The sequence below is a fragment of the Berghia stephanieae genome, chromosome 4 (genome assembly GCF_034508935.2).
Source record: "Berghia stephanieae isolate SIO BIC M18660-M18661 chromosome 4, UCSD_Bste_1.3, whole genome shotgun sequence".
NCBI lineage: Eukaryota > Metazoa > Mollusca > Gastropoda > Nudibranchia > Aeolidiidae > Berghia > Berghia stephanieae.
Genome location: NC_088363.1, coordinates 48,196,538 through 48,211,537, shown reverse-complemented (window position 1 = coordinate 48,211,537; position 15,000 = coordinate 48,196,538). Strand labels below are relative to the sequence as shown.

Here is a 15,000-nt window from a genome sequence, read left to right as displayed (position 1 = left end):
TGTACTGGAGGGCATGGCGGAGGGCAAGAGAGGCAGAGGAAGACCACAAAGAAGATGGCAACAGGATATACAGGAATAGCTCAACAACGGCGTGACGGAATGTGGCAGATGGGCACAAGACAGAGACTTCTTCCGAATGACTGTATGGGAGGCTACGTCCAAATAATATGCCACAGAGAGAGAGAGAGTATCAATTTCTGTTGAGGATGTGCTCGAATTGCATAGAATACAATATAGGTAATCGCAAAAAAATCAAACGTCAAAAAGGACTGGGTATTACGACTTAGCAGATTTTCTTCGTATTAATTTGATCAACGGATAACAGAGTTAGCAAGAAATGTTGTTTGTTTGTTGCTTTAGGTCTCTTCCAACACAATTGAGGTTATATGAGAGACCGCTGAAACAAAAAAAAAAAACAAGCAATCCAACAAAAATAGTACAAATGTAAATCAAAATCATAAACTAAAGATATCATAAGCTAAATTATAAATAACCAAGAACAAACAGGCAGAAGATTTACAGAAAAAAAAATATCCCCTGTCAAAAATACAATCACAAACCAAAGAAGCAGGATAGGCTAGTAAAGAGAAGAAGAAACGACATCACTATCGGATCGTACATCCATCCGAACATCATAGGTATATGATTCAAGGGTGATGCTCCCATCCAACCACCCGCAGTTAGCAAGAAAAAAAGCTTTGCAAGTTACTTGTAATCAGTGTGCAAAAAACAGCTTTTATCAATTTTAGATTTGATCGTAATTCTGTGGTCGATGATAACATTTTTACATTGACTTTACGGAACAATGTTGACAGCCAACCCTATTTTTGAAAGAATAGACAGATTATTATTACTTGAGAGTATCAAGACCGGTTTAAAATTACATAATTATTTTTTGTTACGGATGTGCTAGATTTGTGTAGAATCTACTATACTCATGCGCCAACGTTTTAATTTTGAGGTTCAATAGGGGGTGATAAAATTAGGCTGAAGTTTAATAAAGGTAAAAAATAGTTTTATAATTTTTGGAATTTCAGGATATAATTCTGTGCTCGGTCATCATCATATCTTGTCGCGCCAGTGAGTCAGCCAGTCCCGGGCAGTCTGGTTGCATTCCCTCAGGTCAGCATTGGTGCAGTGAGGTCCCAGCGAGCATTCAAACAGGATGTGGTCCATGGTCTGTCTGGGGTGACCGCATGGGCATTCAGTGCCCGGTGAGATTTTCCATTTAAAGAGGTTGGTGGCGGTGTTTCCCACCTTTGCTCTAGCTCTGTTCAACGCCACCCATTCTTTTCTCTTGAGGTCTGTGCCTGCTGGGAGCTTTTCTGTTGGGGCTGGAGGGCATCGTTTGCTGTCTTGTCCCATTCTACCCATTTGTCCAGGCGGAAGAATGCTGAGTGGTCTGGGTGAAGGCTCTCTACTGTGAGGAAGCTTTTCCTTGATTTGAGCCTGCTTTTGGGGCAATTGTGGTCATGAAGGGGGTGTCTCTGGTCCATTTCCTGTTTGTATTTTTGTATTTGGGCATGGGTTTCCCTCCGGATGTGTGGTGGTGCTATTCCTGCTGCACGGTAGACCAGTGGTAATGGTGTTGCTCTCAGCTGGCCCGTTATGATCCGGCAGGCGTTGTTGAGCTCGGGGTCTAGCTTGGAGGCATGGCATGATCGGGCCCATACAGCTGTGCTCGGTGATACATACTTAGCATTGGCGGAACAGAACAATATTGATCCTCAAACTCTATTATTTTTAATAGACTAGATAGATGTATTTCACTAATAGAAATTGATAAAAACTATTTTTATCCTTTATATTTTTTTTTTTAAAGCTTATCATTGGAGTATTTTTGTGGCACACGTCACAAAAACGACCTTTTGGTACAGTCCCTATTGCATTTTAAAGCAAGCATTTCTTTACTTAGAAGTTATCATTTTCTATCTTGTACTTTCAATGAATCATCACTAATGACCATCGCTGAATGTGTGTCTTTATAATGAGAACATTCCGTTTGTAAATGTTTCCATGAAGATATTACTTTGTCAAGCATTGAAAAGGAAATTATTTTATCAGTGTGATACAACCAAAACTCATGGTGGCCAGACCTTAATAAATAGTAATTTGCTGACCACCCGTAGTCCAGCCGTACCGCAATAAATTGCAACGAGTCCATGCTGCAGTGCATCCAGACCGTAACAATACGTGCATTTATAGAGGAAAAAAACGAAAAAAAAAAAAAAACCCCGCTAAAATACGGTACGGCCAAACCGAGTTGGCTAAAAGAAATCCGTTTTATTACGGCACGGCCAGATACATTCGGGTTTTTTGTAAGGTGTCGGCCTAACGACGACCAATACGCTTTTTTAGGTTACGGCTGGATAAAGGATATCAAATGAGGGCCCATGACCTGCATAATATAGCGAGATATCACCATCACCATCATCATCACCATCATCAGTAGTAGTAGTAGTAGTAGTAGTAGTAGTAGTAGTAGTAGTAGTAGTAGTAGTAGTAGTAGTAGTAGTAGTAGTAGTAGTAGTAGGATCAGCAGCAGTAGTAGTAGTAGTAGAGAGTAGTAGAGTATAGTAGTAGTAGTAGTAGTAGTAGTAGTAGTAGTAGTAGTAGTAGTAGTAGTAGTAGTAGTCGTCGTCGTTAGTACATTTGTGCTTATGTGTCCCGCCGTCTCAAAATGATGTCATGTCGATCGGGGCAAGATGTCGACTAGCGATTTTAAATTGAAAATGAAAAGAAATATGAGCTCGCCATTCAGGGTCCTTATATTAATATGAGTTTAATCAATATGTCAATAAATTTAATGTTGAATGTCTCTCCTTTCTTTCTTCTCTCCCTCTGTGTGTGTGTGTATGTGTGTCATCCCCCCTCTCTCTCATTAAGTGCGTGTGTGTGTGTGTTTCTCTTCTCTCTCTCTCTCTCTCTCTCTCTCTCTCTCTCTCTCTCTCTCTCTCTCTCTCTTTTTTTTTTTTTTTTCTCCTCCTCCCTCTCTCACAATCTCTTCCTCTCTATTTCTCTCCCTCTCTCTTACTCTCTCCCTCGCATGTCCCCCCCCCCCTCTCTCTCTCTCTCTCTCTCTCTCTCTCTCTCTCTCTCTCTTTCTCTCTCTCTCTCTCTCTCCTTTTCTATTTCACTATATATATATATATATATATATATATATATATATATATATATATATATATAAATTTATTTAAAATTACAACAACAGCTGTTACACTATAATACGGGATAACGAGTGTCGCGTAATTTAAAACTTCAAGGGATTTTCAACCAAAATCAATGAAGGGTTGAAGATAATCTATGATATCCCAATGCAAACATGTTAATATGAGACTTAATACAAAACCCTTGACAAGGATTTGCCTTTGGAAATCGCCCATTAAATTGTAATGCTTTATTAATCAGTCTCGATTATAAGATTAATAGTAGAGTCACGTCCTAGTGAAAAAAAAAAATAATCTCGAGTTGTTTCACATTCGTTTATTTATTTTTCTTCACAGTTGGCAAGAATGATATCTTTGAAAAGCATTTGGTCGATTGGAATTCCAATTCGACCACTCGAAGGTCACTAAAGTTCAAATTGAGTACATTAAACTACATTTAACAATCAATTACTCGTAATTATCGATAGTTCACAACATCTTTTATTTTCCCTCTGTATGAGCTGTTACTTTTTCTCTTTACAAGTAATAATTTTCTTAACAGTTTAAGTGATATTCCGGAAAATCGTTCTATTTTTAGATAGAAGACGTAAATAAAGGGCAATAACTCCTTGAAATGATGTATGAATTAATTTTTTTTTTCTTATGTGATATATTTGGATCCTATTAAAGTATTTTGGTTATTTGCAAGTTATATTAGGGGAGTTTTGAATTTAACCATAATTTCACCTTGTTTGATCTCTAGGTGACCCCCGAAAAGTCAGATCCAAGTTCCAATCGGACATAAATGTTTTGGTTTTTTTTTTTTGTCTGCTTATTTGGCTTATAAAGAAAATTAAACTTTTACACAAATCCGAAATAACAATGGTCTCGGGGACCCGACTATAAGGGCGCACACACACACAAAACAAAACAAACAAAAAAATAAACAAATCAAAAAACAAAGACAAAAAACGACCACTACATAAACAGAACAACTTGAGATTGTATAGATAGCGAAATGTGCCCAAATCGACGTGTGCTTATTTGCAGGTCTGATAATCTAATTTATCATGGGCTCATTGATGTAATGGAAATCTCAAAAAATGACGTAAAATATTGTCCATTACAACAATGTTAAACTATGCCCATACGTGCGTTCGGATGTCAGACCTAAATAAGTGTACACGTCGGCCATAATGAAAGGTTCAAGACAACGTAACACCAACACGACCCATTTCAAGACTATTGAACTGATACTAGGCGAGCCCCATTGAGGCGGGCTGGACTTTGAGAATAGTCCATTACCTAATCTTCTTTTTAAATAAAAGAAGAAGGGAGGAAAAATAAGGGGGGGGGGGGGGGGGGGACTTGAGCTTTGATATCGCGCAACGCGCCCAACGAGGAGAACAGCTGAAGAGGAGATGAAAGAGGCTGGAAAGACATGGGATGAGCTGAGCTGGTTGGTCCAGGACCGTTTGTTGGGCGCGTTATGTTCCACCAAGGAACCAAGAGGATAAGTAAGTAAGTAATGCGCCCCAAAGCGCTTTACACGGGGTTCCAAGCCGATAGGAACACTTGATGTGGAGGACGAAACATGGCGCCGGTGAAATCTTTTACAATTTTAGTTTTTACATATTTTTTAAAATCGCAGTTACCGACTAGGCAACTCTCATAATTTTACACCCGAGTGCAGTAAGATTATGTGAATAAATAGCGTTTTCAGAGGACACAACTTTACACCGCATAGAGCAGAACTAGAACCAGAGACCTAACAATCCGAAGGCGAGTGTTATACCGCTAGACTCTAGACCACTAAGCCGCACTCCAATGACTAACAAGGTTTACAATGATATATAAATAAATAAATAAATAAATAAATGGACGAAGAGATAAATAAAAACAAAAGCAAATCAGTAAATATATAAACATATATTTAATCATCCATCCATCCATTAAATATCCAAACGCATATCTAATAATGCCATAATTATACAGAACAGTTTATCCACGATTTCTCACCATGCACTTCACGCTTAGTGGAAGGGGAGGGGGGTGTCCTGGTTTCTTTCTGGAAGAGCACTCTCACTCTCACTCCTCATATCATCGCTAGGTACTCATTCAAATCCAAGTCCGGGGAAGAACCTATTGTTGCTATGAGTTTAGTGAGACAAACCCTGGTTTATCCGCCAGCCGGATACCACGCACCAACACACAACACTGTGTAACCTTAAATGTTTGTCTAATACAATTTAGTGGGAACCACTCCTAAAAAGGTCTGGCTGAAAACAACAACAAAGACGTCAAATTCATTCGATCTACATATATGAAATGCCTCATCCAAGCCCTTAAATATAAGGCGAACGTTAACAGTAATTGTCAATCATTCGGTTAACGACTGCTCTCGAAGCCGCTTGATTTTGACGTCGTCGGACGACCCCCCCCCCGCCCCCAAACGCACGCGTCTAAAGACACAACAGCAAATGACATCCATATTGACAACGGGGGAAAAAAACAAACCATTGGCAGAATCGCATTAATCAAATGCTACGTGGATTAATAGAATGGATGATGTTGACGTCACTCAGCGTTGTTATTGTTTTTAGGCCGCCAGTTGGGCGGTGCGTTTTCTTACTAAAATATAAATCAGACTAAAGTTAGGCTACACATAGTTTTGTGTGTTGGTATGCTTCATCTGGCGAGCAGATATTGTGAGTATTTGACATCAATGCATATAGCATCAATATGGCGATATTATTATAAATAGCATGACCATACATTTAACCATTACAAAAAAGGAAGTTATGGCGAGGGCTGATCTGTGTTGATGTTATGCGCTAAGTTAAAAAGATAAAAAAACTCATAACATCCGCCAGCCGGATATAACGTACCAACACACAAAACTATCTGTAACTGTAACCGGAGACAGTGATATATTTTTAGTCTAGGGTGTAGCCTTAAACGTTTACAGTCTGAATGAAACAATTTAACAATTTAGTAAGAACTACTCCTAAAAACGGCTGGGTAAAAACAATAACAAAGAGCTGAGTGACGTCAATTTCGTTCTATCTATATCTCTAAAGAAATCCTTTGACTCAGTCCCCGACCCCTACAACGTCCGCCCCCCCCCCCCCCCCCCCCCCCCCCCCCCCCCACAAAAAAAAAACCACAATAAGGCAATTTCCAGTTCCATAAGTGGGGTTCAATGATCCATAACCAATCCTATTCACATTAAAAAAAAAAAAAAAAAAAAAAAAAACAATATAAATTGACCCAAATGAATGAATGTCTCTGATCTGTCTCGTGGGCTATTTTCTCAATGGTGAACCAACCGGAAACAGTTAGATATTCTCTCTTTCTTTCTTTGTCTTTCTCTTCTCCTGCTCCTATCCTCCTATCCGCTACTATTCGGTGGCCCATGATCACTTCAAGGCTCCACCTTTGGCAAATATCAAAGCTGACATGATTTCATGGTTTCAATCAGGCAGCACTACGTACTCTGACCATTTATTACAGGGCTAACTATACTCATTATTAAAAAGAAATGAACCAGAAACAGTTTTCAAAGCAGATTGCCTAATCGGGGAGTTTTTACACGAGGTTGCGCGACTTCCCCCATATCTCTGTGAGCGAAATCCAATCGAGGTCATTGAGCCTAAGTAGAGGGAAAGATTGAGAGGAGGAACACGAAATTTACGCTCACCGACGAGGCAATAAATGATATAACAAGGGGAGACTCCAACCTTGGCAAACTGGAGGAAAATTACATATCATTGGATAGAATGATGCTCGGAATCTTTCCGTAGCATTTCTCCTTTTCATCATCCTCGTCATCAGAATGTGATGATTGATGTGTCCAGTATTTCTTGGTTGTTGCTGTTGTTGTTGTTGTTGTTGCTGTTGTTGTTGTTATGGTTGAACATGTGGACATATTTGTGGAAACAGTGTATCATAAATTGGTGAATTTCTACTGTTTTCTACATAAAATTTATGTAATCCTCTTTGGCATAAACAGAAGCTAATTCTCAATATTTTTCAACCAAAATAATGTTGAAAGCGAGTAATGTTCACTTTCGTTTGTATTCATCAGGAATGTGCAGTGACAGTTATAAAATATAGATGTCTGACAGTTAAAAATTGCCATTAGTTGATTCATATTCAAATACTGTATGTACCTATATCGTTCAAGTTTCTTTTAACCGAACATTCCATTTTAACGAATTCCTTAAAAATGGAAAAACGGAAAATTCATAATATTGATAATGTAAATCCTCTATGAGTTTCGATCCTTACCTGATATCGATTTTAATATAGCTGTAATAAGCGAAATCCTTTCCTATCGTCTTTTTCATGAAAAAAATATTCTTAATTAAGACAAATTAATTCAAAGGTTCATACAGCTGTGCATTTCGTGACAGTTGAGAAAAAGAAGAAAAACACGCGCCGCTCATTAAACATCTGACTATAAGAAATATGTCCATTGTATGAGTTTAACTTGATAAATGAAAAGTTGTGATGAGAACGGAACAGCTGGGTTGAAAGGATAGAAAATTGTGACAACTAGGATGATAAGATGATGATGGTGACGACGACGACGACGACGATGATGATGGTGGTGGTGGTGGTGGTAGTGGTGGTGGTGGTGGTGATGATGATGGTGGTGATGGTGGTGGTGGTGGTGGCGGCGTTGAAGATGCCGATGATAATGTTGAAGATGATGACGACGACGATGGTGATGATGATGATGATGACGAGACGACGACGAAATAATTGGGGGGAAAAGTATGACACTGTTTCAATACGCCTTGTTAATAGTTAATGAGGATGATCTATATTACCTTTCCATGTGCTCGAGGTCATTGGTCACATTCCAAAGAGTGCTCAAAGTGACCCATATAGTGAAAAGTGTTCACAATCTTCAAAATATCTAACATCATGAGTGGTCATTTTGTTCAGTTTGACACACGAGTATGTTTACAACTTTCATAAATAAAGCAGCGTGTTTTCATTCATTAAAAAAAAAGTATCCAATCGTTGGAAAAAAAAATAATGTGATCGATGATTAGGTTGGACGAAAATTTGAATATAGTTCGCTCCCATTAAAAACCTGTCATGAAATGAGAGCGATATATTATATTCAATGTTTTCGTCCCGCCTAGTCATCGACCACATGCTTCAATTGGACATTTAAATATATTTTAACACGCTGCTTTGTTTGAAGAACGTTGTAAACATACCCATGAGTCATACCGTAGCCATCGTTAACTTATAGCCTGACACTGACCAAGGTCACACATAGTTTTGTGTGTTGGTCCGTTATACTTCCGGATGGCAATGTTGTGAGCTCCTTAGCCAAGCGCATACTATCTATTGGACTGATTGTTGATGGTGACAGACAAAAGTACTATGGCGTAGCCTTCGTGAACTAAAAGCCTGAAACTAACCCCCCAAAAAATCGTCATTAAAGAAGACGAAGATCAAGGGAAAACAGTTAATTGTGAGTTGCAATCAATAGCTCAGCCAATGGAATCATTTGTTTCCTTGAGCAATTCTAACAACAACTCTTTTTGCTACTTTCGTTTGGTGGTCATCGTCTTCTTTTGTGGCGTCATTTTTTTTTGGGGCCCATATCAGGCCTTAAGTTTACGAAGGCCATGGCTATGGTGAGGAGAAATCAAATCTTTAATATAACTATACTCGGGACAGTGCCTTCAAGCAAGAAAATAATTTTGAAAACGGCAATATCGTATACTATTCTGGCCCTAACTGTGAGCCATTGAAAGGTTTGCAACAGTTCTGTATTACATACTTTCTTTCTATATTTTAATACCACCCCCCACCCCCCAAAAAAAAAAAATTTTAAAAAATAAAAACAAAAAAAAACAAAAAACACTATGACCATGCGAGTAAAAGAATGCAATGAATTTTCTGGCCTACCTTTCTTTAAGGCTTTTGATGATATTTTTGGCGTACTCTTGGTCCCAGGGCTGAAACGAGAGGAAAATAAATTGGAAGAGAGAGAGGGAGAGAGAGAGAGAGAGAGAGAGAGAGAGAGAGAGAGAGAGAGAGAGAGAGAGAGAGAGAGAGAGAGGGGAGATGTTTAGAATGGATAGAATGGGAGGGATAGTTGGACATGTTTTTGTTTTAAAAGGGGGGGAAATCGCAATTGACATAAATACCACCACCACCACCATCATCATCATCATCAAGATCATCATCATCATCATCATCATCATCATCATCATCATCATCATCATCATCATCACCACCACCATCATCATCATCATCATCAAAATCATCATCATCATCATCATCAGAATCGTCACCATTATCATCATCATCATCATCATCATCATCATCATCATCATCATTACCATCATCATCATCATCATCATCATCATCGTATATACCTACTCAAAAAACATCATTCCTCATCCCTTAAACGATTAAAAACACAAAAGATTCAAATAAATGATGATTTTAATTGGGTTTTTATTTTCACAAGCCGGTTTACCTTTAGCCAGTTTGATGTAACAAACATTTTCACCTCAGTTAAAGTTTTTGACTATATCGACTACTAACTGCCTGGCATATTATTGTTTGTTAAGATTCATATTCAGTGCCATAATTTGGTGATTGATCGGTGGGTTGAACAAAAAGGGGGAATAATATAAGCATTGAGAGACTATAATGCCTAGTGATGGATGCATTTATATCATCACTGTTTATAACACAGCTTATAATTCAACTGAAAAGTGAGTTGCCACTTTGGCGTACTTTAAGTCGAATCATAATATTGGGAGTAAGTTTTGAATATTGATCAATTTGATTGTCTACGGTTGTGATGGAATGATTCTCTACAAATTTGAAGCGTTTCATTTTCTCAGCCACCCGTTCGAGATCAAGATTCGGTCGAAGACCGAAGTTCAACTTATATAAAATATTATAGTCACTACAGAGCTTGTTCGCTTTTGTAGCCATCATAATAAAGGGAATGACTATGGCAAATATACATACTAAAATTCACTTCCGAAAAAAATTATTTACCCTAAGAATAATTGATGTAACGCATCAAACTATCAGGACACATACATCAAGGAGTAGAAATTGCAGACATTCATGTGAATTCCCGATGGATTATACACGTTTTTAAAAAATAAATTTCATATTAGCCATGATAGGCCTAAACAAACTTTTTGAACTTTGAAATTTTGAACGTATTAATATCTTTACACAGGCATAACATAAATTATTTGATATGGTTGGCCTATACAGCAAACAATTATTAATCTGGGACAAAGAACGTTCGAAATAAACGGAATCGGGAATTGAAAATTGAAAGTTTAAATTAAGAAAAAAAAAACGTGAGAGGCGGGGGGGGGGGGGGGGGGGTTGCACACATTATTGTGTCAAAATAAAACCTGTGCAATTAATTTAATTGTTTGGTGGGCCATATATATAATATATATATATATATATATATATATATATATATATATATATATATATATATATATATATATATATATATATATATATATATTTAATATGTAATCCTATCTCTCAGTGGTGTAGATCGTAGAACATCATAAACAATTAGCAGTAGCTATACACAACATTCATACATCCCAAAACAACTAACACGCGGCACACCGCTCAAGCGTATCAAATAGAAAGTGGGGAGACTGTGCACCTTGGTCATACTTCAATAGTAACGGGGGAAGGGGAGGGGGGGTGGTAAATTTCGACCAAAGAAAGGAGGGCCAATTCAACAGATCAATTTTTTTTTTTTTTTTTTAATATTTTTAAAGTGGGACGGGGTGCGCATTTTGAGTATTTTCTAATTTGGGCGAGGCGAGATGTGATGTATAAAAAGGTTGTCTTTCAATCCAATATACTCCTAGTAAAATGACAGCTTCAGCATAGAGATTATCTTCTTTTTTTTTCAACATCGAACAACGTTCATGAGCTGAAATTCAATAGAAAGGGAGCGGGGTGGGGGTGTGAATAAGCTTTGGGGGTACGTAAAAATTTTGGAGAACTAAACATAGACCGGGGAGGGGGGGGGGGCGTCTATATAATATAATAGAGTACATACCTCGGCGATGAAGATGACGATGACGAGGTCCTTCTCTTCCTGTTCGTTGAGACCTGCGATGAGAGAGGTGATGGTCTTGAAGAGGTATGCTGCTTTGTCTCTCTTGATGGTGGGCACACCCATTACGATGCTCACTGTGGGATGACGACGGGTGGAATATAATAATAATAATAATAATAATAATAATAATAATAATAATAATAATAATAATAATAATAATAATAATAATAATAATAATAATAATAATAATAATAATAATAAAATAATAATAATAATAATAATAATAATAATAATAATAATAATAATAATAATAATAATAATAATAATAATAATAATAATAATAATAAATAATAATAATAATAATACTAATAATAATAAAATGATGATGATGATGATGATGATGATGATGATGATGATGATGATGATGATGATGATGATGATGATGATGATGATGATGATGATGATAGTAATATGTTTGTTTTAAGTTTTTTACGACGCTTGCAACACATTTAGGTCATATCAGCAATCAGTAAAAAAGGAAGAAAAGGGATAGTAAAAAGTTCTAGAATTACAATTAAAGTACCAAAGAAAAAGGAAGACAGAGGAGATTAGTTCATATAGGGAACAGATGAAGATTCCAAGAGCACACTAACAATGTACTTAGTTTGAGATCATCTAAATGTCTCATCCTGACACAAAGCACAGAGGACCACACTCAAATCTTTACAAATCATATGTAAAACAAAAATAATGCAATGCATAACAGAGAGATTATTTACAAGAAAAAATATCATCTCCCAAAACACTACCTTTGCATTTGACTGTTTCCCTCCCATAGGATATTCGACCCACTATATGGGTGGCCAGGAACCCCATCCAGGGATGATAGTAAGTAATGATGATTATAATAATAATAATAATAATAATAATAATAATAATAATAATAATAATAATAATAATAATAATAATAATAATAATAATAATAATAATAATAATGATAATGACGATGATAGATTCTTATATAGCGCATGGTAGCCTCAGCCGTGATGCTCTTGGCATTTTAAAGCCAACACAAAATAATATTTCAGTAATTACATGATATGAAAAAAAAATTAAGTCTTCAATGATTTCTTGAACACAGACAATGATCTCGACTCTCGGATGCTCTGTGGAATGGTGTCCCATAAATGCAAATACAGACGGGACTAAATTGAGAAAAGGACCTTGTTCCCGCCTTTGTACGAATGCGTGGCAGAGCCAAACGAGTGGTATCATTGGAGGAAAGCAAAGATCGTTCGACAATTGTTAACACACGCACACACACACGAATACACACACGCACACACACACACAGAGAGAGAGAGAGAGAGAGAGAGAGAGAGAGAGAGAGAGAGAGAGAGAGAGGGAGGGAGACAGGGAGAGAAACATGAAGAGGGATTCAGTACTGTTCCCATCCGAAACCTTTCCATTTCACTTTTTTGTTAATATTTTTACGATCCAGGTTTCAGGCAGCCCCCGACCACTCTCTAGTCCAACCGGTCTTTGACCTTATGTTGTTCTGCCTGTCAACCTATAGGTTTCAACAGTCGTGACGTCACTTCCCCCGTAATGACGCATGGTAACTTAGTAACTGGTTCTAAACTATCGGAACAATGGCGGACGCCTTTATGAAATACTTCTCTGGCGAGAATAAAAGTGTATCCCGAGGAGAATAATTTTATAAATCTGCTCTCTCTCTCTCTCTCTCTCTCTCTCTCTCTCTCTCTCTCTCTCTCTCTCTCTCTCTCTCTCTCTCTCTCTCTCTCTCTCTCTCTGGAACACAAAACTGAGATTTATGGAATCGCCAAGGTATTATCATTAAACCAAGCACGTCACATTCATCATGGATTTGGCATGCGTAACAACATCGAAATCAAATTTCGCCGATAACAGTTTTGAGCATACAAAACCATTCCTTGGTTTTGAGCGAGACCGATATCTCGCAAACTCTCTCGCAGAGAACATCGCAGCCTAAGTAAGGTCCGCGGAATGGGCGAGATAGAACGAGACATGACCACAACGTAACCACTCCACAACCCCAGAGAGAATGGCCGCAAGATAAGAGCCCGCAATGAATGGAAAGAGGTCATTACTTGTGCATTTATTGCTGAAACTAAAAGCCAGTGCTTATCATTGTCTTATCAGGACCGAGTACAATATAGATATTATACTTTACGGCCGTGCTTTGACCAACCAAACACACGTTTAAGATTTTAGTCAGATAAAATCTTTGAGTCTTGAGCCTGCACTTTTTTAAATAGCATAATATCCATAAAATTATGTGCTCAACGCGCTTTACAATGGGTTCTTGGCCAGCAGCAACAGGTAACATATAGAGACATGAACGAGACACACGCCTGTTAGGCGATATTACAACTTTTTCCAACAGAGAAAACGCTGTTAACGACCAGGTAATCACTTTACACCTGAGTGCGGTGAGAGAATTTGAGTAAAGAGTCTTTTCCAAGGACTCAACTATGCGCGAACCCAGGACCATCCAATCCGTAAGCGAGTGCCATGCCCCAAGACTACATAGCCGCACGTGTCACAAATGGATACATAATTTGTGAGTCACCGTGTCAATCTTGTAATATGTTGGAGTGGAATGACACTCGCTTTCGGATAGGAAAGTCCTGGGTTCGAGCCTGGCATAGTTGAGTCCTTGAAAAAGGCTCTTTACTCACATTATCTCACCGTACTCAGGTGTAAAATTACTACCTGGCCGTTGACAGCGGTGTCTATGTCCGGGGAAAAAAATTGTAATATCGCCTAACAGGCGTCATGTCTCGTTCTACATGTTACGTTTTGCTGTTGGTCAGGGACCCTTTGTAAACCGCTTTGAGCATGTTTAGTGGATATTGCGCTATATAAAAGCTCAATTTTTTTAAAGCTCAAAAAACGGTATTATGTTTTATGCAATATCCACTAAACGGGTTCAAAACGCTTCCCAAGGGGTCCCTTGTCATAGCAACAATTAGCATGTAGGACGAGACATGACGCCTGCCAGCAATCCTACAAATTTTTTTTTCGGACAGAGACAACGCTGTTAACGGCCAGGTGCTCATTTTACATCCGAGATCGATGAGAGAATGCGAGCTGAGAGCCTTTTCCAAGGACTCAACTATGCCCCGCTCAGAGCGGGACTCGAACCCTGGACAAAGACGAGTGTGTCTAATAATAATAACAGTGCCAGATCACAGTCCACCACTACCGTCACATAATGTGCCAGAATTTGACATCATGAATGCTGTGTCAAAACAAACAATTGTCTGAGGCAACAGGCTTTGTTTTGTTTTGCTTTTTTAGTTTTGTTTTTGTTTTTTGTTGCTTTTTTTGGGGGGGTGGGGGGGGGGAGTTGTTTGTTTTGGTGTTTTTTTTTTTGGGGGGGGGGGGGGTTTATTTTCATGGTTATTTTTTCTTTTGTGTGATTTTTTTTCCCCAGGGAAAACTGAAATATTTTGGGTGGTTTTATTGTTTCTCGTATTTTTCTTTCTCTTTTGTCTGGAACTGTTTTATGAAGACTTTTTCAAACCTTTGTCTTCTTAGTTTGCATTTCTTTGTGTCAATTTTTTTACCGTTCACTTACCATTATGGAATCTTCTACAATTATTCGCATTATTTTTTTTTATATAAGATCAACACTCATGAATTGATGTGACCTCTATTTTGTTTTTACAACGGTGACTACGCTAGCATTTAAAATAATAAACGGATAGG

At 37.9% G+C, this 15,000-nt stretch overlaps 1 protein-coding gene across 7 annotated transcripts in view; it reads right to left on the bottom strand.

The window, feature by feature from the left end:
* The window catches only part of LOC144970736 (alpha-1,3-mannosyl-glycoprotein 4-beta-N-acetylglucosaminyltransferase B-like), a 145,424-nt gene that overhangs the window by 13,570 nt on the left and 116,854 nt on the right, over positions 1-15,000 (bottom strand). For all 7 annotated transcript variants that reach the window (XM_078910699.1, XM_078910697.1, XM_078910700.1 and 4 more), the window contains 2 exons: positions 11,245-11,378; positions 9,084-9,133 (listed from right to left, as the gene is read on the bottom strand). In XM_078910699.1, the coding sequence (XP_078766825.1) occupies positions 9,084-9,133; positions 11,245-11,378 (184 nt within the window). The remainder of the gene's footprint in view (positions 1-9,083; positions 9,134-11,244; positions 11,379-15,000) is intronic.